General features: G+C 40.2%; 1 protein-coding gene across 1 annotated transcript in view; it reads left to right on the forward strand.

The window, feature by feature from the left end:
* The window catches only part of LOC124556335 (mucin-5AC-like), a 341,354-nt gene that overhangs the window by 231,720 nt on the left and 82,098 nt on the right, over positions 1 to 27,536 (forward strand). Inside the window, exons 11-12 of the mRNA XM_047130305.1 lie at positions 3,311 to 6,322; positions 16,428 to 16,592. Coding sequence (XP_046986261.1) covers positions 3,311 to 6,322; positions 16,428 to 16,592 — 3,177 coding nt within the window. The remainder of the gene's footprint in view (positions 1 to 3,310; positions 6,323 to 16,427; positions 16,593 to 27,536) is intronic.

A 27,536-nucleotide genomic window follows, 5' to 3' on the forward strand; every position in this document is an offset into this window, starting at 1 on the left:
GTTTGAGATGTCGACAGTTGTTTCATTCTCTCTCTCTCTCTCTCTCTCTCTCTCTCTCTCTCTCTCTCTCTCTCTCTCTCTCCCTCTCCCCCCTCCCCCTCCCCCTCCCTCCCCCTCCCTCCCCCTCCCCCTCTCCCCCTCTCCCCCCCTTTCCCCCCCTCTCTCCCTCCCTCTCTCCCCCTCTCCCTCCCCCTCTCCTCCCCTCCCTCCCTCTCTCCCCCTCTCCCTCCCCCTCTCCTCTCCTCCCCTCCCCCTCCCCCTCCCCCCTCCCTCCCTCCCTCCACCCCCCTCCCTCCCTCCCTCCCTCCACCCCTGCCTTTCCCCCTTCCCCCCTGCCTTTCCCCCTTCCCCCCTGCCTTTCTCCCTTCCCCCCTGCCTTTCTCCCTTCCCCCCTGCCTTTCCCCCTTCCCCCCTGTATTTTGCCCCTCCCACTGCCTTCCCCCCCTCCCCCTGCCTTCCCCCCTCCCCCTGCCTTCCCCCCTCCCCCTGCCTTCCCCCCTCCCCCTGCCTTCCCCCCTCCCCCTGCCTTCCCCCCCCCCTCCCCCTCCCCCTGCCCTTCCCCCTCCCCCTGCCTTCCCCCCCTCCCCCTGCCTTCCCCCCTCCCCCTGCCTTCCCCCCTCCCCCTGCCTTCCCCCCTCCCCCCTCCCCCTGCCTTCCCCCCTCCCCCCTCCCCCCTCCCCCTGCCTTCCCCCCTCCCCCTGCCTTCCCCCCTCCCCCTGCCTTCCCCCCTCCCCCCTCCCCCTGCCTTCCCCCCTCCCCCCTCCCCCTGCCTTCCCCCCTCCCTCCTCCCCCTGCCTTCCCCCCTCCCCCTGACTTCCCCCTCCCCCCCTCTCCCCCACCTTCCCTTTTCTTGTCCTATTAATGTGGCCACTGGTCCAAATCCTGAGTAACCACCTTTTGCACTGTGGACAGCTGCAAGATGTGCAGGAAGAGTGTCATTGAGGTTCTGGAAGGTACCAATAGGGACGTAGAGCCATGGCCAGCTGCACTATGTTTTTCGATTTAGGATCTGTGTCATGAACAATCAAATCAAGGTGGTCCTACATATTCTTGATTGGGTTTAAATCTGGGGATTTTTGTGGTCATGGGAGTACTGTAAATTCATCCTGGTGCTCTTCAAACCACGGATGTTCAGTGCGAGCTGTGTTACCCATTGCATTTTGCTGCTGATAGATGTCATTATGCCAAGGTGAAGCAAACTGCATGTGGGAGTGGACATGGTCCCCAAAGATACATGCATACTTGGGTTGATCCATTGTGCCTTTCAGAATGACAAGATCACTCAAGCAATGCCATGATAGCATACCCCACACCATAACATGTGCAGGATGTTCACTTTCAGACGTTTCACATCATACACGCCAACAGCCGTCTGTCTCATGGAACTTGAAACGTGATTCATCTGAATAGGCCACATGTTGCCACTTATTGGACATCCAAATGCAGTATTGGTGTGCAAATTTCAGCCTTAATTGCTGATGAACCACAGTTAACATGGGTGCATGAGCCAAGCAGCTGCTGCAGAGGCCCATATGCAGTAGTGGGCATTGACGAGACACTCTTGGTAACTCCTTGGTTCATCTAGACGGTCAGTTGCTTAACAGCTGCACAGTTATTCGCCCGTACACATTTCAGCAGTCGTCATTCACCCCTGCCATCTAAGGCTCATGATGCACCACAGTTGCATCAGTGCCAGTTTTGGACAGCACCATTTTCCCCTGCTCAGTATACTTTAATCAACATAGTGCTTAAACAGTTAACAAATTTAGCTAGCTGTTTTGGAAATACTTCCAACCTTTACTTGAAAGCCAATGATCATGCAGATTTGAATGTTGCATAAATCACTCCCTTTCTGCATTATGACAATGACTGCACTGTTTTCAGTGTCACCCCTCCCCCCTCTACCTGCCCACAAAGTGCTCCACTGCTAGTGCTGACACACACCATCTGAGAGTGGTTATTACACTTTGACATCGAACATATGCTGTGGTCACATTAATGTGACTGAACTGTGTATATTATAGTTTAGAATTTCGTTAAAAGCTGTTATTATTGCAGTATTACCATCCTTATCTTTATCCTTAAATGTACAGAAACGTGGAGTTAGACTCCGACAGTCATTGCTTTTGTAATTAATTTAGTTTTTTGTTGTTTTACTGGCTTTTACACGGACAAATTTTGAATAATTACAGTGGATATTTTTCTGAAAGCTGTGATGAGTCCAATTAAAGAAGTTTCAAGCAACTTATTTTGGTTATAATATCAACATTCAGTGTTGATTGTTTTGTAGATATTTGAATTAAAAGCACAAAATCACTGCAGTGTGTTAGAATTTGAGGTACACTAGAGAATCTCTTGGTTATTACATTGATAATTCCAGACATTTAGTGGAGCTACTGACCTGGCTTGCAGTTTTAATTTTCAGTAAAATATTCTTATCATATAGGTTACTGAAAAGGAATTATAAACAAATTCAACCATGCTGTATTTATCATGAGTTCTCAAATAATTGGTTAGTAAATGTTTACATGCACAGTTTGTAATTTAAGTTTTGCCACTTAAGTTATTGGGAAGCTGTGTACATAGAAATATTGCAATTAATGCTGATCACTATATTTTCAGTATGTTCTACCGGATATAGGAGGTTATCTGCAAGCTCTGTATTGAACTTTGATACTAAATTACTTCTTAATTATGCATGGTAAATAGTGATCTGTCTTCATGTACACGATTATAATCCATCCTGAATGTTTCATTGAGCAAAGGCAGTGGTTAACACACTCGACTTGCATTCAAGAGTAGTCGGCTTCAAATCCCCATACAGAAACCCAGATTTAGTTTTTCTGTTGTTTCCTTATGTCAAATAAGGTGAATTCTATGACGCTAATTTTCAAAAGGGTGCACCTGATTCTCTTCTCCATCCTTGTCGTATATGAGATTGTATTCCATTGCTAATGACTTCTTTGTCGGCAAGGCATAACACTGTTGCATTCGAAATTACACAACTGCAGAAGTTTTGTAGCATTCATTTCTCTTATGGTGATTTATCCATTTTGTTGAGATACTTAGAAAGTTAATAAATGAACTATCTTTGGCTCATAATGGACATCACAGCAGCACAGTAAGTATCCCCATATTCTTGAACTTGGAAAATACAGGAATATCACTACATCATGTTGGTTATCCAGTGTACTGTTTTATTACTCCACCTGTATGTCATGTAGCTTAGATATTAAGGCAAGCCAAAGTAGAGTTTGAACTACTTAATGATGGATCATACATTAATATATACCATTGTATTTTTCCACAGCAGAACTCTCCATCGGGCTCACCACATCTTGTGTCCACAGGAACAAATACTGTTATGGCACAACCTAGCTCTGTTTCATCCTCAAGCTTGCCCACATCTCAAGTAAATCCTGTTCACTTCGTGACTGCGAGCTACAGTTCAAGTACCTCTCAGAACACACAAACATCACAGTCTGAAAAGTATCAATTACCAGCAAAACAGAATGATAGTTGTGTGAGTGGTTTGTATTCTGACCTGTCTCTAAGAAACCAGCAAAGTAGGGACATCACCTCTGAAGTTGGAGGCAATATAGAAGTAGCAGCAATAACCAGTGCTTCAAATCCAGTGACGTGTGATGCAATACAAAACAAATCCAGTGGAAATGAACTTGAGGATATTTTTGTAGGAGTCTCGGTAACAGATCAGTCTGCTATTAGTGATAAATTAGTTAATTCTCTTCCAAGCAATATGAATGTAATTGTTGCAGATGCTGTCAGTACTGTAATTCCAGCAGTTACTACATCAACAAATACTTTAACTACTGTGACTCGAGAAGCAAGTTCGGCACCTAGTTCACAGCCAGTTGGAAAATCGACACAGGTTTTGTGTACGGCAGTGGCTCCCAGTAATGTATCTAGCAGAAATTCACAAAATGAAAGTGTCAGCATTTTAATTGGTGGGAACCCAGCCATTCCACCTTCAGGTTTCATATCACATTCTGTCGTACCAGCATCAAGAAGTTGTCTGCCACTAGAGCCCTCAAAATGTACAGATGGAGAAACATCCAAACAGACACTATCTGCTACATGTGATAAAGCTGTAAGTGCAAATCCTCCCGGAATCTTTAGTTCTGTCAGCCACAGTACGAGCACTAGTGTAGAACGTGTTGCAACAGGGAATGCTGCCACGACACAAACAGAAAATGTAGATTTAGTTTCAACTTCATCAGGAAATGCATTAATAGGCCCACAGGCACAACTTCAAAATAGCCAACAGTCTACTACAAGAGTTTCAGATAGACAGTCCACCTTCTTGCCAGTTTCTTCATCAGCTAGCTCTCAAAACACATGCAGTGCTCCAAAAACTTATCCTTCAGTAGATAATGCACCAACTATTTTAGGTCTCCATGCATTTCACAGTTTACAAGGTTTAGTCTCATCTGCAACACCATTGATGGCAACTATTCCACCAATCACTTCAAATGCAGCTACAACAAATTCCAGCTATGGAGGACCGTTGACATATACTGGAGCTGAACCTTTGGTAATAGCACACCACCAGAGTGGCTTGCCGTCTGTAATTACAGGACCACAACTGCTACAGTGCCTTCAACAAACACAAGGCCAACAGACAGGTTTAATTAATATGTCACATTTACAGTTAACACAAAATGCAATCAGCAAAGTTATTGGGAGCTCTACATCTAGCTTGTCATTCAATGCTGGTACGGGAACAATTTTGATTGGTGGAAATCCTGTGGAAAATTTCACAAATGCTAGTCAGCCAAAATCGACATCTGCCGCTGCAGCAGTTATAAGCAGTGCAAAATTTATTCCTCAACCATCTGTTCTCCTCCAGCAGTTAAACACTGGCTTACGAAGGTGTTCGAGTGATTCAAATTCTTCACTTTCCCTTGGAAGTCCTCCATCTGTGATTGGTTTAATCAGTCAACAGACAGCTTCTCAAACAGAGCAGACTAGTAGTCAGCCTATAAAAAAGGGCCCATCACAGGAATCTATTGAAACGCAGACTGTCTCAATAGGAGTGCAAAATTCTAATTCAAGCAGTTCCAGTTCATTGCAAGGATTTCAGAATACAGTGCTGGAAAGTACATCTCATACGAACAATAACTTTGTTTTGAATAAATTTACAAAATCGGTGCAGTATAATAGTATTCCTAGTGTGTCGCCTACTATGAGTGCTGCCAAGAAGAAGAAGAAGAGGTATGAACGAACACCACCAAAAAATGTCACGTGTGTGTCATCAGCAGGAATTTCAAGCAATAATACACTGTCATCAACAAATTGTGTGAGGAACACTGCTCAACATGTGGAAAATGGGAACCGTGTTCTCCTGTCAGTGGATTCCAGCAGGTGTGTGGTTCAAGAACGATCTGCAGTGAAACCGTGTGGTAGTCACCTTCTTGTGCCGGGTCAGAATTTTCAAAAACTCTCTGCAGAACCTGTTTCATCTTCATCTTCACCTTCATATGTTGTTTCCTCACCACAGTTCAGTGTTACGTCGAACATCAGAGCAGCAGTAGTATCAACATTGGCGTCCCCCGGCTCGGTGGTGCAGCCAGAATCGTCACACCATTCAGCTGCGCTTTGTCAGCAAAGCAATATTACTCCTTCCTCCAACATAATTCATAGAAATTTGCCTCCTGCCAGTGTTATGTCTAATGTAAATAAAAATATATTACAACAGACAAACATAATTCCTGCAACAAATGTAAATAAAGGTAACAGTCATTTTACTTCAAGTCAGGAAATGAGAAATTCATCATCACATCAAGTTCCGTCCATTGTACAGACGAGTTTATCAACGAATAGTCTGATGATAAGCAATCAGCCTGAAATTTTACAGGTTTCTTCTAGCTCAGTTACTGTTATAAGTAATGGAATAACAAGCACATCTGAAATTGCTCAAAGGAAGCAAGGCGATAATCAGCGTGCAGTGGTGCAGGTTAATAACTCCCAGCAGACAACTAACTCTACTGGTGGACAGAGCCCTGTTAAATTTGTGACTGTACAAGATGAACATCAGCAGGCACCAGCAACACAAAATGCAAATCCTACAGCATGTTCTATTGGAAACCCACAGCAAACACTGAACAATCAGTTATCTCTGAATAATATGAATCCTAGTGTGCCTCATCTAGTGCCAATTCCCTCTAACTCCATTGCGGTTCATCCGGGATCATCACATGGTCTTCAGATACAAGCAGCGGGAACTACAGGGAGTCACGGTCTTTTGCCTGGAAGCATCATTCAGAAAGTGCACACCATTCAACTCACTCCTCAGAATCAGAAGGTAAATTCAAGATTATTATTTATATGAAGTAGAAATAAGAAAATTTTGACACAACACTTCATGTTGTGCCACAGTGTTTAGTTTCATTTACTTTCTCATGTTATCTAATTAAGAAAAAACAGCATGTCATCCACACAAAATTGATTTCACTAAATGTATTTGTATGAACTCTAAATGTCTTTAGCTTTTATATCACCACATTATTTTTGTTTCACTTGTGAATGTTTCTCTAACAGCCTCTTGATGTAACATTTTTCGCATTTTACTGTGATAGTGTCTTATAAATTGTTTCTGAAATTGTAGTTAATGACAATGTGTGTTCCTAAGGTGCTTTAGAGTCATTAATCTCTCACTAAAATTCTTAATAACATTAATCTATTTTTCCTCTTACTGAGTATTAGCTCATAACATTTTGCTTTATGGTTTAGTTTGGACCAGTTTCCTCTTTATCAGCTCCCTTATTACCACATCCTATTGATATCCTTTAGTTAGCCTCCAAGGAGAGAACTTTAGTTAGAAATCTGCTGAATTTGGTGGTGGTGGTGTTACGTTATGGCTGAATTTTTTTGTGTTAGCTTCACGAGTTGACCCTGTTAACACTTACATATTCCTTCTCAAAGGTTGAGACTGACACATCAGCCCTGAATACTGGAAGAGAACCGAGCCTTAATATTTATTTAAGGGTAGCTATTGTACATAGTTGTAAAAATTATGAAGATTTGATCTCAAATGCATTCCAACTGAAAACTGTAAAAGTAGTATTACATGCAGGAGATAATGTCAGTAACACTCTATGGAACTGAAATTTTTCTCATATTAATTTCAGTTTTCTTTTGGCATGATTTCTGAAAATCTTCTCTTATGCTCATGTTCAAACAACCAAACACATGCACAGCCATCAGCCCAGTATTAAATAGTGTCATGAGAGCAGAGGTAAAAGATTGAGAGGAAAAGTTAGACTTGTGCTGGAATATGTGCCATATGTGATTACACAATATTAGGGACCTTAAAAATTCACATTTTGCAATAAATGTGAATATAGATGTTAATTCAGCCTCAAAATTCAGAAACGCAAAATCATGTAATAAATGCTATTTCATAGTGAAATGTGTCCAGATGAAATATTTTATCAGAGATAGTTTGAAGTAGCTTTATTTTTTCTATATAGGTTTTGAAAATGTAAACAATTTTCAGTTATTGGTATTGCATATAAGAACACATTTGCAAAATGGCGTATCAGTGTGCTCGATGTTCTTGAATGCTGTGTTAGTTATGAGTGGTTGAATGGCCTCTTATACATACCGCATAATGCAATCTACGACTCATCCATCCTAGCATCTCAGAACAAAGGAGCATGTACATTTATCTACTAGCTACATTTCAAAAATTGTTATAATCACTATGTTTCCATGTGACGCAACTTAATGCTTTTTGCTTTATTTTTTACATGTTAAGGAATGAAATGATTTTACAAAACTGGTCAAATATTTTGGCTCAGCTTTTCTGGTTTCTGATTTAGTCGGCACAATGGCTGATTCTCTTCAGTTGAATATTGGAGGTAGACAATTTCATGCTTAGTCTAGTATTTCTACTTCTCCTTCACTGCACAGAAAGTTCCCTTCATCTGCATTAGCTGAAAATTGTTAGTGGTAAAATGTATCCTGACAATCCAAGCATGTTTCAGAAACATTTGCTTGTTTGCAGGGAAGAAAAAATAGATTTTGAAGTTGAAATCCAACAACTAGAACTGCACTGCCAGAATTGATATTGTAGTGATTACATGACCCACCAGAAGCGGAATTGGAAAATCGATTTACGAAATACAATTTTGGGAGTTCCTATGGTGACATAGTGAATGCAGACACTTTAAGAAGGCAATTTTAGGTGGCAGGTGTTATGAACTATTGTCGTGTCTGGTATCGGTAGAGTTTGAGCCTAAACTATGTCATTTACTATATTGCCAAGCTGTGCAAGCAACTGTATAGCTGCTGGTCCATCATGGAATTCGATTACGACCCTCACAACACCAGAAGGGATCAGCAATCCCTATGAAAATCCTCCCTGGTGATCATAAGTGTAGTTTGTTTAGGCTTACAACCAACTGCAAGTTCATATTGTCCACATTAAAGCTACTGGAAAACAAAATCTGTCATCATATTTTGACCATGCCGGAAATCTTCCCCTATCATGCAAATACAGTTATTTTTGGTTCTACTTCTGCACTAAGTGCCTTGTCAGTCCTGTCTGAAGCATTGTCAAGTAGGGCTTGGGCAGGTGTGAATGACCATGAAAGGTTGCAATCAATATTCTGCCAAATTCGTAATTATTAAATTGGGCCAGGAAAGAAGTCTAGAAACACCTTAAACTGCTGAAGCACACTTCACCTGTAGGAAAATGCTGCTGATGCTTAACATAAACAATCATTTGTTGCAAGCTTAAATAAACCCGAAAGAACAAAATGAGAGAAGACCAATTGGGGTTGAGGGGGGTGGGGAAACAACTATAGGATGATTTTGCAAAAGCAAACATTCCAGTCAAACAGCTCCTCAGTCACCACATTTTTTTTGAGCTCATTTGCTGCTGTGGATGAGTTAACTCGTAATGCTCTGCCACTCCCCCTGTTCCTGAAGACATGTTTAAGTGAAGGCTGTGAGTTTTCCTCAAGCACTACAGAGATATTTATGCGCCCCGATCCGCCAACCCTCGCACTGCTGTGGACGAGTTAATTCCTTATCTTGCTAATAAAAGTTTAAAGCATTTATCATATAATATACATGTCTCTTTCCATGCTATAATTTGAAAAAAAAAACTAATTTCAGTATCTTGAACTGTTTATGAAGTATGACAGTTTTATGACCACAGGATGGACTGGGGCATGCTGCATGTGACCATCCACCAGGTATAAAAACCAATATCTCAAGAACAAAATGAGATACCATTTTTTTCTCAATCTTAAATAAAATTTTGATATATTATATACATTTCATACACAACAATGTGTGAGCTAAAATCAACCATACACAAAATCTGCACATGTGTTTTTACCTCTGCAAACTCTTTAAAATTTCGTAGTGTGCTTGAACTTAGTTTGCTGCAGCACAGTAATTATGACAAACACTGAAAAGAAATCAAGTCCTTTATTGGGCAAAGGTATCAGGCTGTAAGATGAGCAAAAATCAATCTTTTTCACTGACTAGTTTTCTTAAAATCAGACAGTAAGTATTTCATAGTGGCCAGAACACTGTCTCACAGCACAGGTAGCAGCGTTAGGGGAGCTGTACAGAAACAACAAAGCCACACTCAGCACAGAATGCAGAGAACACGTCTGTAGCAGTCAAAGGTGAAATAGGCATTCTGTTAAAACCTGTAGGCCACTTGAGCAGGTTGATTAGGAGACAGGGTTCCTTTGGTGAGTGCTGCTGGGCCTTCTCTAGAGGTATTAGAGTTATTAACACAAACTTTATTACAATAAAACTTTCATTTCTTGGTATTTAAAACACATATTAGTAAAACTTCAGCTCAGTAACATCTTTCATTTAAAGGTGACTCACTGGACCAAACCCCAGTAATATTAACACTAGTGTAAAAGGCAATAAAACAATCAAAGAAAACTATTGTCCTGTGGTGACCTTTTCCTCCTTCCTTAATAGAAAAAGGACAGTTTCATTTTACTTCTTGTACAGCAAACCACATAAGACATTGTAACATTAAACAACTTTCATGGAACCTCTGTCTGTAGTTTGAAGTTACTGCCAGAAATTCAATCCATTGACCCAAAATTTTCATCATCAGAATACATCCCTAGACCATCATTTAAGTAATACTTTACAGTTCACAAAAGACACAAATAGCAATCTAATAATTATATACTGGCATTGATCAAAACTTCTAATCATTGACAAGTAGTTCCAATAACATTAAAGAAATACAAAGAATCCTGGGGGATTTGGGTACTACCATTATAGAAGTGCAACCAGACAATGCACTGTTCCGTCGCGTAGTCAAGACTGGTCAAACGTGCCCCAGGGCACTTGCAATTACAAACAATCTCATGCAAGTATGGGAACCAAACCACAGAGTGTAATCAGGATTCTACAACAAACAGGGAAGTGAAATAACACTTAACTGAAGTGCACTTATGATCGGCTGCAATGTGCCCGATGGACAATAACATAGGGAATTAGAACAATCATATATCCATTTTTACACATTTAGACTTGGTGGCTAAATATGTCCTCACTGCCAAAACAGCTTCCTTCTGAATTTCAAATATTAGCAAAAAAATGTACCCTCAACCACTTCACCAGGCTATAAGGTGAGATTAAAACTGTCAATTAGAACCTTGGAATATCCAGAACACAAAATCAAAAATTCAATGGCTGCAGCAAAGGCACTGTATAATATTTATGAGCCGCAACCCCAGTTCAGTGTTCCACCTCACCATATTAATTGTCATCCAAAGGTGCTACAGAAAGCCCTGTACCTCACAAGGCCATCCGCACACTCCATCTCACAAAAACAAGGCATCTCATCTCGTGCACCTTGCTTGCATAGTGGCTGTAAGTTGTGCTTACTCCGTACCGCCAAAAAGGCATTGCCAGCATCACAGCCTCCCGCACCACCTCACACCTCATTCAGCAACTCTCTCTGTAGCATGCTGCTTAAGAAAACCTCCATCATGTGTCCCCAAGTTACCTACCAACGATGTTGCTGGAGTCGATCGTTGGTCAAGCGGAATTGATTGGCACACATGACAAGTGTTAACATTAGATTTTAACACACAGAAGCTTTGTGTGTGTGTGTGTGTGTGTGTGTGTGTGTGTGTGTGTGTTGGAAAGTGTGAGTAATGATTATTGAAAGGTGTCTCTGTCATACTTCCCTTGGCACGAGTGTGTACATTTTGTTTGCACTGATACTGAATAACTGTCATTCAGCTGTAAACTTAATGAGAGTACATACAGAGATTAATGAATTACGGACTAAGCATAAATTCCTGCACTGCTCTAAACTCTTTTTACAGATAACATATACTCACTCATATATGTATTTGAATCTTCATTTGTGCTCTGAAACCCCTGTGTGACGCGTGGTACAGATTTCATAGTGTAACAATATTATTTCCCTTTTAAGTTCCATGTGTGGAAGTTGAGCGGCAGTGTTGAGTCAGTACAACCATGTATAAGATTGCATTTCTGTCATTTAACACTTTGGTCATTACATAGGATGTATACGGGATTAAATAATATGTTTAGCTCATCAAGGAATGTTCACTCTTACAATTTTAAAGGCAAACATTTTCATAGCAAACCATGTCATCCAAGTAGTGTCTTGTGCTTGTCTTTCTGTGATGTATCTGCTACCAGTTTGCACAGATTTGAAAGACTTGTGACGAATTGCGGAGATCCCCCCCCCCCCCCCCCTCTCTCTCTCTCTCTCTCTCTCTCTCTCTCTCTCTCTCTCTCTGAGTGTGTGTGTGTATGTGTGTGTGTGTGTGTGTGTGTGTGTGTATTTTCATTGTTTTGGTTCTTGATTAATGTTTGGATCAGGTTTGGGTGCACCAAGTTCCTTCACTCCAAACTCAAGTTCAAAATTTTTACCTAAACGGTTGCACACTGAATTCATGTTATTTTTGGTTTCAGAGTCGCGGTATGCTATAGTTATTTGGAAGAAAATTAAATTCACAAAAACTCGGGCACAAAACACAAAAAGAAATTTGCTAATTACACACTTTATTCTGTAAACAGTCATTGAGCAAGGAAATTCTTAGCAACTAATGGTAATGGGACATGTTTCGCACAAATAACCATGATAATTCATGAAACTCTTGCTAGGTGGTGATGGTTACGTTACAGGTTATTCTACACAGTGTAGTTATTTTACAGGCATTCACCATGGCAGTTTGGTATACATTTTGTAGTATACTCATCATATGTGTATACTGTTGCAAATTAATGTTATTGTTCATGCTTTTTAACCAACATTCAGTGAACAATATATGAGAGGTAGTCATAAAGTATTAGCACCTAAAAGAGTCATGTTATTTATTTGTTGTTTCTTTCTGGCTTTCTGCAGTCAGGGTGCATACTGAAATCACTGCACCACAGTACCGTAGCACTCTGCTAGAGGGGGCAGAGAGAGAGAGAGATTTATGCAACCCATTGATAATGTGGATTATCATGTGTTAATTAGTTTTTGGCAGCAACAGAAATGTTGCAGTTGTTGCCATTAATGAATTACCGCCCTCATGATACTTTGCGTTATCAGTGGACTGCACCATTTTCTTTTGTCATCTCTAACAGTATGTTATGTTACTGTGAAATAGAGATTTCTGCTTATCTTCATCTACATAGATAGTCCACAAGCCACCACCATACAGTGTTCCAGGATTGCAGACGTGCCTACAAACAGAAGATTAATTACGTAATTTTTTATTTTTGAGGTGATAATTAAAATTTTGACTACCTCTTGTAAGTAATGATTTGTTCCATGAACAGTATACTTCGATACAGCTTTCTTTTTAACATAACTGGTGGGAGGGGAGTATAATAGCAGTAGCAGCAAAGTACCTTAAATTTCCCTATCTGTTTGTTCCATTTCCCACAGTGTCCTATAACATTTGCACCCAGTATGTTCCTAATATGAGGGTAATCCCAAAAAGTAATGTCTCCTAGTTTTTTATAAGACCTGTTTATTTCTACAATGGTTTACATCAATTTACAGCTTGAACATTTAGCTATTTTTGGACATAATCGCTATTTCTGTCGATGCATTTTTGTAGATGCTGTGGCAGTTTTTGTATGCCCATATCATACCAGCTCGCCACCATGCTGTTGAGAAAGTTATGAACCTCTTCTTACACCTCATCGTCGGAGCTGAATCGCTGGGACCACAATTAACGCTGACAGGTACTGTGAAACTCTGAAAAAACTCAAACAGGCATTTCAGAACCGGAGAAAAGGAATGTTGAGCAAGGGCATACACATTCTCCATGACAACGCTCGCCCACACATAGCTCGGCAAACAATTGCTCTCCTGCAACAGTTTCAGTGGAACATAATCACCCACCACACCCTATAATCCTGACTTGGCGCCCAGTGACTATCACCTGTTCCCTAAGTTAAAGGAACATTTGGCCGGAAAGTGATTCAGCTCTGACGATGAAGTGAAAGAAGAGGTTCATAACTTTCTGAACAGCATGGCGGCGAGCTAGTATTACATGGGCATACAAAAATTGCCACAGCGTCTACAAAAATGCTTCATCAGAAATGGTGATTATGTTGAAAATAGCTAAATGTTCAAGCTGTAAACTGATGGAAACCATTTTAGAAATAAACAGGTCTATGTACTTATAAAAAAAATAGGAGACCATACTTTTGGGATTACCCTCGTACCATTCATAGCATCAACCGACATTTATCAAGAAAATCTGTGAATTGGTGGAAGTAAGTGAGTAGGTTACCTCCCCCCCCCCCCCCCCCCCCCTCTCTCTCTCTCTCTCTCTCTCTCTCTCTCTCTCTCTCTCTCTCTCTCTCTCTCTCACACACACACACACACACACACACACACACACACACACACACACACACACAGATATCATGCCCCTAACAGCCTGACTTCTGAGTTGTTAAAGAGGATGTGCGACTATAAGAAATGGTCAACATGCTGCACCCAGTAAAATCAACATAGTGCAATTCTGTGCATCCACAGTTTTGGTATTCCACCTCTGTAATGGGTGGGGTATTGTCCTCAAGCACTAGGCCTGAAGCGTGTGGTATGACATGTTTTAACACAGTATATCTCATGGTTTGATTAAAAAAGAAGTGGCCTCCTTGCCTACATGCTATGTTATCCATACAGCTGCGATTGTGACGTTTTACTTTTTCTTTAGATTTATGTCACATTTCTTAAATGTTGCACTGTCAGTAGGAATACACACATAATGATGATAGTGATAAAAATTATATAAAAACCCAGGACTAAAACAGTAGTAGCAGTAGCAGTAGCAGCAGCAGCAGCAGCAGCAGCAGCGGCGGCGGCAATCCAACAGCTGCAACACTTTTCAGTTTTTTGTATGGATATTTTAAAGGCTATATGAAAGCTGTTGAGAGAGTGTTTTTTTTCCCCTCTTCCTCATTACAATTTCTTTTCTTTGAAATTCATTGCCTACCAGCTTCATTTTGATATAACTATTTACATTTTCCCTGTGGATATTTCTGTCACCATAGTGTAAAGCACTTCTGTATAGAATTTTTGTTGTAACCTTTTTTCTCTTGAGTAAACCTTGAACATTATAGACAGCATGTACTGAGAAGAACTTTATTAAATAATTTTATCTGAGTGCTATTCTGGTACTTGGTGCTGGTTTTCGTGGGCTGTTTTATCATTAACTGACATGTTCAAAGAATGGCACACCAACCACTTGATACCTGCAGTATGCTGTTTGACATTCTTATTTTTTCAAAATCCACAGAAGTTCTTCAGCATAGGCTGCTGTCTTAATCTGGCAGAAAAATTCACTTCAGTGCAGCCTCTACTCTGGAATAAAAGGTTTCTCCATAGCAATAACTGTAGGCCATGGTTACGGCATTTTCCACCACTAAACTTCATGACAGACAGAAACCGTACAGCGTACTGGCACCTAAATTCATAGCTTTGCCTTTCATGAGCAACAAAACTGTCTGGGTTTGTTTCAGTCCTGATTTTGATCTGGTGCACAGTGTTGTTCTATCAAGAAGTTTTATTACAGTATTCGCACCAGTAGTAAGTGAAAGATTCATTCATTCTATTGTATGTCCTATCTCATAGTGATGTTAGTATTGTGAGGTATGTAAGAGAGCCTGCATGGGACCTGTAAAAGTTACATTTTTGAAAAGTTGGCAGGGGAAAGCATTAAAAACCATCATGAAGTATAGAAACTTTACCCTCGAAATATTATTTTGGATTTTGAGTGTCACATTATGTGTTGTATCTATTAGTAGAGTTGTGACCATTTAGGAGGAGTGTGATGTTGCACTGCCTCCTTTTGCCTCTTTTGCAAGGCTGGCTGGCTGTTACAGCCCCCCCCCCCCCCCCTCCATTCATGCAACAATGAGCTGTCATTTGCAACTCATGAGTTGATGGATGGAAGTGTAAAGTAACGTCAAAGTGTGGAATATATACTCTGTAAATTGAGTTTATGGCATGATGATCCACTTATATTTTTGTTGTATGTGACCTGCATGCATGACCAAGCTTCTGTACTTACAAACCTTTAAACCTCCTGTGTTACGAAGAAGAGATATATAGGAAACATGTAATGTAAGATGTGGTGGATGTGAAGAAAGGAAAGTTGCTCCAAACACTGGATCAAGAGGCAGAAAAGGAGGGAAAATTAATTTTTGACACCTCTTGCCCACCAAAGTCACCTATATAGAAGAAAAGTTAAGTTGGAGAACAGAGTGGGAGAGGAATGGGAACAGAGAAGCAAACTCTACAGACATTTGTTGTCAAATAGGATGAAACGTCAGCAGTGGCTTTAGATAACAACAATTACATTTATGTAACTGCAGCCGACTGTACTGTTTTGTAACTTGGAAATATTGGCATTCTAATCATTACACGTGCTTAGTGTCTTCCATGGTAAATGTATGTTTTGGAATTGTTTGAATAAAATACACTGTCAGTGTGTTCACCGTGAATTACACACCCAAGCAGTTTTCAACATGCTTAGCTAAGAAGACTAGAAAGGACAGAGTCACTGATTAATTAAATTATTAGACAGTCCACATTTTATTGACTCACAATGCGTGTCGGCACATGTTCTGCTCAGGTATAAGAAAGTTGTAGTAAAACACTATTCTCAGCTTGGATTGGAATTTCCTTTTGTGCAGCCATTGAGGAAAAACTACCCACTTTAAAGCACCTGAAGGACTTTTCTTTCATTTCAATGCATATATTACGTTTTATTGAGTGCTGTCAAACACAAAGAAAAGAGGGGGAATCAAAACACATTAATTTCAGTTGTGTTAGACAAAACTATTGTCCTGTCTATAAACAAACATGAATTGCTTAGAAATTTAATTATATTAATGAACCATCATTAGTTGTTTTTGTTTTCTTTGTTCAGCATTTGAAAGCAATACAGATGCAGATCCAGTCTTATATAACAAAGAAGACACTTATTCCAAATGACCACGTGTTGCAACAATTATTTGAGGAGCAGCAGAGAATTTTAGCAACTGGGATACTTGTTCCTACTATTCCTGGGCAACATGCACAAGGCTTGCAGTTTGTAAGTAAAGTTGTAATATGTTTAGCTGTAGTGCTCTGCCCCACCACCCCTTGCCCTGCCCTCCACTTCCCCCTGCTGCCCCTCCCCCATCTCTCTCTCTCTCTCTCTCTCTCTCTCTCTCTCTCTCTCTCTCTCTCTCTCTCTCTCACACACACACACACACACACACACACAAATAATGAGCAAAGAATAAACATCTTTTATTTCCATCAATGATGAATGATAAAACTTTGGTCCTTAAACTACTACTTTTAGTTTGCACTGCCCATCTTGAGATCTGTTTTATAACATATCGTAATACAGTATGAAAATGCCACTATGACATAATTATATTAGGATTTTTTAGGACATGTTATAAAACAAAGATCATTGACGGAAATAAAATAAATTTATTCTACACTTCCTGGATCACTGGTTTAATCTGCGACTATGTCACAGCGTGTGGTAATCAACGAAGTGGTTATTGCAAGCAATCCTGTAGGTGTAGGTGTACTAACTTCAAATGAAATGACTCCACAGGCAGACAACTAGCTACAAAAAATTTCATTGCATGAAGGTTGGGGTATAATAAAAAGCTATTTCTCAAGATCCTTTTGGTCACTATATGTGGCATCTGTCTGCTTTATACCTTCCCCAGTACCACAGTCACTCATTTCAGGCTAGGTGCTTTCCAAGTAAGCTTTGAAAGTATTTTGAGACAGGTTGAACGTGTATTTAAATCTCTTTTCTCTCATAAAACCCATTTTTACAAAAACCTTAAGACTTTCGTGGCCACTTGTTGACAAACTGCCTATTGGCTTCTGTCTCGGGTTCTTCAGCCAACGTTCATCTAATGATTTTACTAACGTTTCGCCAGCATGAGTGGCTGGCATTGTCAGAGCTTCACCCTCCATTGCTGGTGGTGAACTGGAGCCGAGCTCACAGCCGCAGACTATATGTACCTGGTTCGCCAACGTCCGAGGGCTTCTCCACGATTTCCGGTGCGGTTCTCCTCTTGCTACCTGCGACGGGCATTCGCTGCAGTATGGGAAGCCAGGATCCATTTACCTTAAGACTTTCCTCTTTTTTTTTTTTTTTTTTTTTTTTTTTTTTTTTTTTTTTTTTTTTTTTTTTTTTTTTTTTTTTTTTTGAAACTGTTAGCTTGTTTTTGTATTTCTACAGCCAGAACTTCCGTGTCGGCGATTTTTATTACATGGTCAGTCTCACTCAGTGTGTGCTCTGCCACGGCCAATTTCTCCACCTGTCCCAACGTGCAATATCGCTTATGTTTTTAGATCCCGGTGTTCATTGATCGTCCAGTCATTCCGACATAAACTTTTCTGCATGTGCATGGTATACGGTATATTCTCGACATTGCAAGTGGGTCCCTTTTCTCCTTTGCCAATCTAAGGCACTCTTTGATCTTCCTTGTCGGTTTGAAAATCATCTTTACGCTGTGTTTGCACAATATTCGGCCGATTCTGTCTGTCACTCTGGGAATGTATGGCAGAAAGGCCGTACCCGACATTTCTTTTTCTGATTCCTTACTTTTCCGAGTGTTTGACTCTGTTACACTTCTAATATAACTTGTGGAGTACCTATTGCTCCTCAGAACAACTTTCCAGGTGTTGCATTTCGCATCTGAGGTGCTGTGGCTCACATATTCGTCCTGCTTGCGTTACGAGCGAATTAATCATGCCTCTTTTCTGGCTCGGGTGGTGGTTTGATAGTTTGTGCAGGTATCGGTCCGTGTCGGTTTTCGATACACGCTGTGTCCCAGGTTTTCACCATCCCATGTGACCAGCACACCTGGGACACAGCGTCTTCGAAAACCGACACACACGGACCGGCACAAACTATCAAACCACCACCCAAGCCAGAAAAGAGGCATGATTAATACGCTCGTAATGCGAGCAGGACGAATATGTGAGCCGCAGCAGCTCAGACGCGAAATGCAACATCTGGAAAGTGTTCTGAGGAGCAATGGGTACTCCACAAGTTATATTAGAAGTGTAACAGAGCCAAACACTCGGCGAAGTAAGGAATTGGAAAAAGAAATGTCGGGTATGGCCTTTCTGCCATACATTCCCAGAGTGACGGACAGAATCGGCCGTATATTGCGCAAACACAGCTTAAAGATGATTTTCAAACCGACAAGGAAGATCAAAGAGTGTCTTAGATCGGCAAAGGAGAAAAAGGACCCACTTGCAATGTTGGGAATATACCATATACCATGCACATGCAGAAAAGTTTGTCGGAATAACTGGATGATCGATCAACACCAGGGTCAAAGAACATAAGCGACATTGCAGGTTGGGGCAAGTGGAGAAATCAGCCATGGCAGAGCACGCACTGAGTGAGACTGACCACGTAATAAAATTCGCCAACACGGAAGTTCTGGCTGTAGAGAAGCACCATCACACGCACTTGTTCAGAGAAGCTGTAGAAATACAAAAACACGCGAACAGATCCAAAAAGAAAGCCTTAAGGTAAACGGATCCTGGCTTCCCGTACTGCAGCGAACGACTGTCGCAGGTAGCAAGAGGAGAACCACACCGGAAATGACCGTGGAGAAGCCTTCGGACATTGGTGCGCCAGGTACATATAGTCTGCGACTGCGAGCTCGGCTCCAGTTCACCACCGGCAATGGAGCGTGAAGCTTTGACAATGTCAGCCACTCGTGCTGGCGAAACGTCAGTAAAGCCCACTTTTATTACATGTTGAAACCTTACAAAAATAATTTGAAATTCTCCACTTAAAAGTTAAATTCAGAGCATTCTTACTTAATTTGAAAGTATTCTTACATAATTTCCCTGAATTATAGAATGTAATTTATGCAATGATTTCTTAGCCAGTACTTGGTCAATTTCCTCTCCTACCCTATTGATTAGGGAGGTGCACTGTGCTCCATGTGCAACAGTCTCGTTTTAAATGTGAAAACCAAATGTGAAGAAAACAAAATGAATTTCTGATCATTGTTATTATTAATTTGTGAAATTTATACAGAAATTATTGGCTAGTAGACAGATATTAATTCTTCTTATTACATAGTGAGTGCAATGTAATGGTGCTAATAGTGAGATGCAGGCACATCTTTCATTACTGTGAGAAACCATAACCTGTGAGAATGCTACTTGTGGTGTGGTTGAAGCAGTAACTGCCTAACCAAATGTTGAGTAGACTTCACTGCCAGCTGTTTGTTCTGTGGATATTTGAGTGAAAACTGACAAGTTAAAGATGATGTCCCTACTACTAAGTTCATTTAATTTCATAGATTGGCACAAAAAAAAGGCACTGGTGTCACTAATAACTAGTTCACAATAGATCTCTAATGATGATGTAAGTGGATACGGGGTGGGCTATTGATGAAGGGAATAATTTGATGCTGTCTCAGTTTGCACTGCTGACAAGTGTTGCATTTGTTTGCACTGTGACATACCTCTCCAAAATTGTGTACCAGTGGCAGTGTTATTTCTTGATGTGGTTATTACGTTGTTCTTTCTCCATTAAAACATTGATTTTATATGTGCAACATTTTTCCTCCAAATTGAAGATAATTTCCAACAGAACCCTCACCAGGCACATGATTGGATACGCAGCTTAGGGATCATTATAATCTATATCTATTTAAGGAGTTTTCAATAAGTAATGCAACACATTTTTCCTCTGAAAGCAGGCTGGTTTTATTCAGTATTCCTTTACACCATGCTGTCCCCTACTCTTTTGCCTACAAAACACCATTTTTCAACACAATCTCTGTTCAGGGCAATGGCCTTACACTACCTTTCTGAGAGGGCCTGTATGCCCTCATTGTACCACTCTACCAGTTGACATCAGAGCTAACATCGTGCTGCACGAATAATGTCCCCATCATACATGTATTGTTTCCTGCAATGTGCATCCTTCGTTGGGTGTAAAAGATGGCAGTCATAAGGTGGCTGTAGGGTGAATGAGGAAGAATAGTCCAGTGAAGTTTTGTGGGCTACTCCTGGGAGCTAAGACTTGTGTGAGGCCTTGCATTGTCATAGTGAAGAAGAAAAATCATTGACATTTTTGTGACTGTGAACACACTGCAGTCATCTCTTGAATTTCTGGAGGGTAGCACAGTACACTGCAGCATTGATTGTTGCACCATGGAGGAGGACAACAAACAGAATAACCCTTCAGAGTCCCAGAAGACCGTCGTCATGACTTCACCAGCTGTGGGTGTGGCTTTCAACTTTTTCTTCGGAGGAGAGGTGGTGTAGTGTCACTCCACGGATTTCCGTTTTGTTTCCAGTTCGTAGTGATGAACCCATGTTTCATCACCTGTGACAATGTTTGAAACAAATCATAATAATCAGACTTGTAACATGCAAGCAATTCCGCACAGATGCTTCTTTGTTGCTTTTTATGGTCTTCAGTTAGGAAGTGAAGAGCCCAGTGGGCACAAAACTTTGAGTAACCCAACTGGTGGATGAGTGTGTCAGCACTATCAACAGAGACATCCAGTTCAGCAATAAGGCATTTAGATGTGATCCATTGATCACCTCGAATGGAGTGTTCGCATATTACAATGTTACAGGAGTCACAGCTGTGTGTGGGTGGGCAGTACATGAGAGATCGGTAGATCTGCTCAACCTTGTTTTGATGATGACAGGCACCTCACCCAACGATTCACCATGCTTTTGTTCTCTCCTAGGTCTCCGTAGACATTCTGCAAACACTAGTGAATATCTGTGATGCTCTGGTTTTCCACCAAAACAAACTCGGTGACAGCTGTTTGCTTGGAATGCAGCTCCATTATACCGTAGATGCCATTTTGAAGGCTCCATGTAGCGCTGCCACGTGTGGGAACTTTCATGATACTATAGGGGCTGAAGCAGGAATATTACTCAATGTCCCACAACGAAGTCCAAGTTTTCAACCAAAATTGGCTGGAAAAAAAAAAAAAAAAAAAAAAAAAAAAAGAAAAAGAAAAAAGAAAAGAAAAGTATTGTATACTACTATATAAATAAAAGTTGTTGTTACCTTTTTTACCAAAATTCATGAAAAGTTCTAGTCCTATTTACTTCTAATTTTTACACGATAGTCTAATAAATATTTGGATACTAGGCTACATATTTAATATACAGCCTGATTCAGTTGCCCCAACAAATGTCATTTTATGCAGCCACAATGTTATGTCTGGCCTTCGAAAACCACATGCAAAATTTTCATATTTTCTCACTTTCTATGCACAAACTATGAGTTCTGCAGAAGAAATGAACACGATCTTTTTGTAGGAAATTTAATGTGGTTGAATGTTGTTGTGGGATACGTTTTCTCTGGAGGCCACAGTTTTAGAGTTACTAAAGAAAAATGCATAAAAGTGACCTTCAAATGCACCTCCAACCCCACACTCATCCCTCATCAATCATGATTTCTAGTATGTTGTTCGTGGCACTCCTTCCTACCAGTGCCCAAGAATTTCTGAACTGCGCAAACCATTCCCGTATTCAACCTTTTTTTTGGTCGCTATTGATTGGGTTCTTACACCACAAGCATAGTCGACTATTTCATTAACATTATTAATTTAACTATGCCCGTGACAGTAATGAAAGAAATATGACTTTTGTGAACGTTGCACTGAAACTAATTATGTTGACTGTTTGATCTAAACTCAAACCGTACAAGCACAGCAGTTTCATGGTCAGAAGGCCTGATGAGTACAATGTTGTAATTGTTTATTTTATGCTGTTAAAATTTACAAAATTGTTAGGTAAAAATTATGCAAACATTAATTTTACAGTTTGTCAGTGCTCAACTTTTGCGAAAACTATGGTGTCTAGCAAAAATGTATCCCAGTATAGTTACATGTAAATGCGTATACAACAATAATACTACAGTATAAAAACAAGTCATTGTTACTAAAAATCTTGAAAAGTTCTTGTGCATTGTTTTAATCCTGCAAATGGGTAGCATTAAAACCTTTTCAGACGATTCAGATTTTGTAGTAGTATTCTAATCATAAGCTATAAAAACTACTTTGCTATTTTCTGTTAAAACCAACTGCAAGGAAGAAAACTAAACAGCACATTGTTGTATATACAATTTTGTTTAAAATTGTATATAAAGAGGAATAATATATTTGGAAGAAACCATTTGTCTAATGGCTTAAATGCCCTGATATTATAGTTAAAACTTACTGTGAAAAACTTAAAGAAACAGCACATTTTCACAGCACAGCATTTTCTTTCTTGCACTCAGTATTAATGGAGTACCTGCAAATTGTTGTTTAAAAAAATGTGTTGCCTATGTCAGTTTAAATTTTTATTAGAGCACGTATGCAGTATTTTTAGCAAAAATCTAAAGTTCTTGACCAACTTAATTCAAATTTCACTCACTTCACTAATAAACATTTGTACAGATATAGAGCAAATATTTTCTCTCTCTCTCTCTCTCTCTCTCTCTCTCTCTCTCTCTCTCTCTCTCTCTCTCTCTCTCACACACACACACACACACACACACACACACACACACACACACACACACACCTACCTACCTATATAAATACAAGACATTGTTACCAAAAATCTCGAAAAATTATTGGGCAGTGAACTTCAAATTTTTATGCATTACTCCAATAAACATTTGGATGGACATAGGATGTACACTACATGGTCAAAAGTATCCAGACACTCCCAAAAACATAAGTTTTTCATATTAGTTGCAGTGTGCTGCCAGCTACTGCATATCAGCTACCTCAGTAGTCATTAGACATAGTGAGAGAGCAGAATGGGGTGCTCCATAGAACTCATGGACTTCGAATGTGGTCAGGTGATTGAGTGTCACTTGTCATATGTCTGTACGTGAGATCTGCACACTCCAAACACCCCTAGGTCCACTGTTTCCGACGTGGTAGTGAAGTGGAAACGTGAAGGGACACGTACAGCTCAAAAGTGTACAGGCCAACTTTGTCTGTTGACTGACAGAGACCGCCAATAGTTGAAAAGGGTCATGATGTGTAATAGCACACATCTATCCAGACCATCAAACAGGAATTCCAAACTGCATCAGGATCCACTGCAAGTACTATGACAGTCAAGTGGGATGTGAGAGAACTTGGCTTCCATGGTTGAGCGGCTGCTCATAATCCACACATCACGCCGGAAAATGCCAAACGACACCTCGCTTGGTGCAAGGAGCATAAAAATTGGATGATTGAACAGTGGGAAATTTGGTGTGACGAATCACGGTACACAGTGTGGTGATCAAATGGCAGGGTGTAGATATGGTGAAGGCCCGGTGAACGTCATCTGCCAGTTTGTTTAGTGCCAACAGTAAAATTTGGGCATGGTGATGTTATAGTGTGGTCGTGTTTTTCATGGAGAGTGCTTGCACCCCTTGTTTTTTTTGCATGGCACTATCACAGCACTGACCTACATAGATGTTTTAAGCACCTTCTTGCTTCCCACTGTTGAAGAGCAATTCGGGGATGGCAATTTAATCTTTCAACACGGTCGAACACCTGTTCATAATGCACGGCCTGTGGTGAAGTTGTTACACGACAATAACATGCCTGTAATGGACCTGGCTGCTCAAAGTCCTGACCTGAATCCTATAGAAACATTTGGGATGTTTTGGAATGCCGACTTGGTGCCTGGCCTCACCTACTGACATCGATACCTCTCCTCAGTGCAGCACTCCATGAAGAATGGGCTGCCATTCCCCAAGAAACCTTCCAGCACCTGATTGAACGTATGTGTGCAAGAGTGAAAGCTGTCATCAAGGCTAAGGGTGGGCCAACACTGTATTGAATTCCAGCATTACCAATGGATGGCACCACGAAATTGTGAGTCGTTTTCAGCCACATGTCCAAATACTTTTGATCACATAGTGTATATAGAGATAAGGGTTAATGTTGTTACCAAAGAGCTTGAGAACTTCTTGACTGATTAATTCAGATTTTTCACGATACTCTTGTGAATGTTTAAGATGGGTATATGCTGCCTATTTTTTAATATAAATGTAATATGTAAAGGAGAAATGGTTTTAGCAAAAATCTTGCCATTCTTGACCAAGTTACTTCGAATTTTTACGTGATGCTCTAACAAGAATTTATACTGACATAGGCTATATATATTTTTTTCTGCATCTACCTGGCTACTCTGCAAACAACAGTTAAGTGCCCAGCAGAGGGTTCATCGAACCACCTTCACTCTAATTCTCTATTATTACATCCTCAAACAGTGTGCGGAAAAAAAAAAATCTATACTTTTTTTTTTTTGTACCAGCTCAGAGTTCCCTCGTTTCGTTACGGTGATCTTTTTTCTGTATGTAGGTCAGCATAAACAAAATATTTTCACAATCAGAGGAGAAAGGTGGTGATCAAAATTTCATGAGAAGATCCCACCGCAACAAGAAATGCCTTTCTTTTAATGGTGGCCACCCCATATCTTATATCGTGTCTGTGATGCTCTCTCTCCCCTATTTCTCGATAATACAAAATGTGCTGCCCGTCTTTGAACTTTCTCAATGTACACCGTTAATCTCATCTGGTGAGGTTGCCGTACAGCGCAGCAGTATTCCAAAAGAGGAAGCACAGGCTTAGTGTGGACACTCTCTTTAGTAGATATGTAGAATCCTTCTAAGTGTTCTGCCAGTAAAGCAGTCTTCAGTTAACCTTCCCCACAACATTTTCTACATTTTCTTTCCAATTTAAGTTGTTCGTAATTGTAATTCCTGGGTATTTAGTAAAATTTACAGCTTATAGATTTGACTGATTTATCATGTAACAGAAGTTTAACAGATATTTCTTTTAGCAGTCATGTGGATGACCCCATACTTTTCATTATTTAGGGTCAATTGCCAATTTTCTCTTCATAGAGATATCTTATCTAAATCATTTTGCAATTGATTTCGATCTTCTGACGACTTTACTAGACGATAAATGACAGCATTGTCTGCAAACGACGTAAAATGGCTGCACAGATTGTCTCCTAAATCATTTATATAGATAAGGAACAGGAGAGGGCATATAACACTGCTTCAGGGAATGCCGGAAGTCACTTCCGTTTTACTCAACGTTAGTTACTACAAACTGTGACCTCTCCAAGAGAAAATGACAGTTTGCAGGTTTTCTTTTAATGCCAGCTGCAAGAAGGAAAATGCTGTCCTGTGAAAATGTGGTTTCGTTAACTTTTTAACAGTCTGTTTTAACTGCGATAGCCGGGCCTTTAACCATTAGACAAATGGTTTCTCACGGATATACTCTTCCTCTTTGTATACAATTTGAAACAAAATTGTACTGCTTTGTTTTCTTCCCCTCAGTTGGTTTTAACAGAGAATAGGAAAGTAGTTTTTATGGGCTCAGTTATGAAGTCTGAATCATCTGAAATGTTTTAATACTATACATTCGCAGACTAAAACTGTGAAAAATCCTGTCATTGAAGCAGATCCAGCAGCTGCAGAGGTCTCTCTTGTATCCCGTACATCAGCAATACCAACAATTTTCTCATTCATTTTAACCCTTGAGCAGGTGACCTTGTGTATAAAGTGGGCCAACTACACACTGTTGTTTTGCACTTTTCCACTGTCATTTCACAATTGTGAGCCCACACCTATTCCTTAATTATTGCTTCGGCTAACACAGTGATAAATTCTGTCATCGTACGCCCGAGTGAGCAGTGGTAATGTAAAATAAACAGCGAACTATGTGAGAAAAGATTTACGATCTGTGCGAGAAAATGACCGACAGCCCAATTCCACAACGAGATAATTAGTAAGTGATCGAGTAGTTTTTTTGTGACCTGATACAACTGCGCCATTTAGTGCTTTGAGTGGGTCATTACTAGGCAGTAACACGTGTCCGTGGCAACAGAGTGATATAGTGGAAATTTATTTCATTATTTTTTAATTAAACAGTGCTTTAGTTCACATTATGTAAGTTTATTTTACCACTGTTCAACTAAAGTAAGATTAAACTGTAATTTTGCTCCTATATATTTATCTCGGTAATATAAAGACGGCCATTCTTTATACACGCACACCGTGTGCCACGTGCACACTCATGTCGTGAAAAATGAGGTGCCCACTCGAGGGTTAAGAGATTTTTAACTCCTGATTAAGGTTTCATTTTCGATAACAGTAAATGGGGCACGAGTTCGGAGATAGTGTGGAAGAGGAGATGGACAGAGGGGCAGGGAAGGAGGAAATGATCATAGATGTGGGAGGGGGGAGGAAATGGACAGAAAGGAATGGGAGGACATGGACTGAAACGAACGGAGGAGGAAATTGACAGAGATAAGGAGGAGGAGGTTACAAACAGAGAGAGAAGGGGGAGGATTCCCATACTTATTTAGCAATTGTGAAGTGTTGCCGGGTTTGCTAGTTACTGTAATATTTACTTCAGATTTTAACATAATAATAAATGTCTGGATGGGCCTAACATATATACATTTGTTGAAACGACATTGTACAGGTTTTCTGTTAAAAATGACTGCAAGAAAGAAAATCCTCTGTTATGTTGTGTGTAAAAATGTGTGGCTTTGGTTTCTTTCTCAAAGACAGTTTTAGATTTGATAGCAGGATATTTAAATCATTAGTGAAATTGTTTCTCCCATATATGTTCCTTCTCCATATGTATTATTTTAAACAAATATTGGGTATACAACTGTGTGCTGTTACGTTTTCTTCCTTGCAGTCGGTTTTAATAGAAAACAGGGACGTTGCATTTGTAGCTTGTCAGCTTATTATTAGAATACTACTGCAGAATGTGAATTGTCCAAAATTTTGTTACCCTACCCACTTGCTGATTAAAAATATGCAAAATACCATCATTGAAACTACTACCCTTACAGACCCAGTAGCAGGAGATCTGTCTCATACCCTGTATACCAATGATCCTAATGGATTTACCCACGCATTTTAAGCGACATAAATTCCCAGTCGAGGTTTCGCTCACAGTAACAATAAACGAGACTCGAGGTCAGAAGGAGGGGGAAG

This window comes from Schistocerca americana, chromosome X (genome assembly GCF_021461395.2).
Source record: "Schistocerca americana isolate TAMUIC-IGC-003095 chromosome X, iqSchAmer2.1, whole genome shotgun sequence".
Classification (NCBI taxonomy): Eukaryota; Metazoa; Arthropoda; class Insecta; order Orthoptera; family Acrididae; genus Schistocerca; species Schistocerca americana.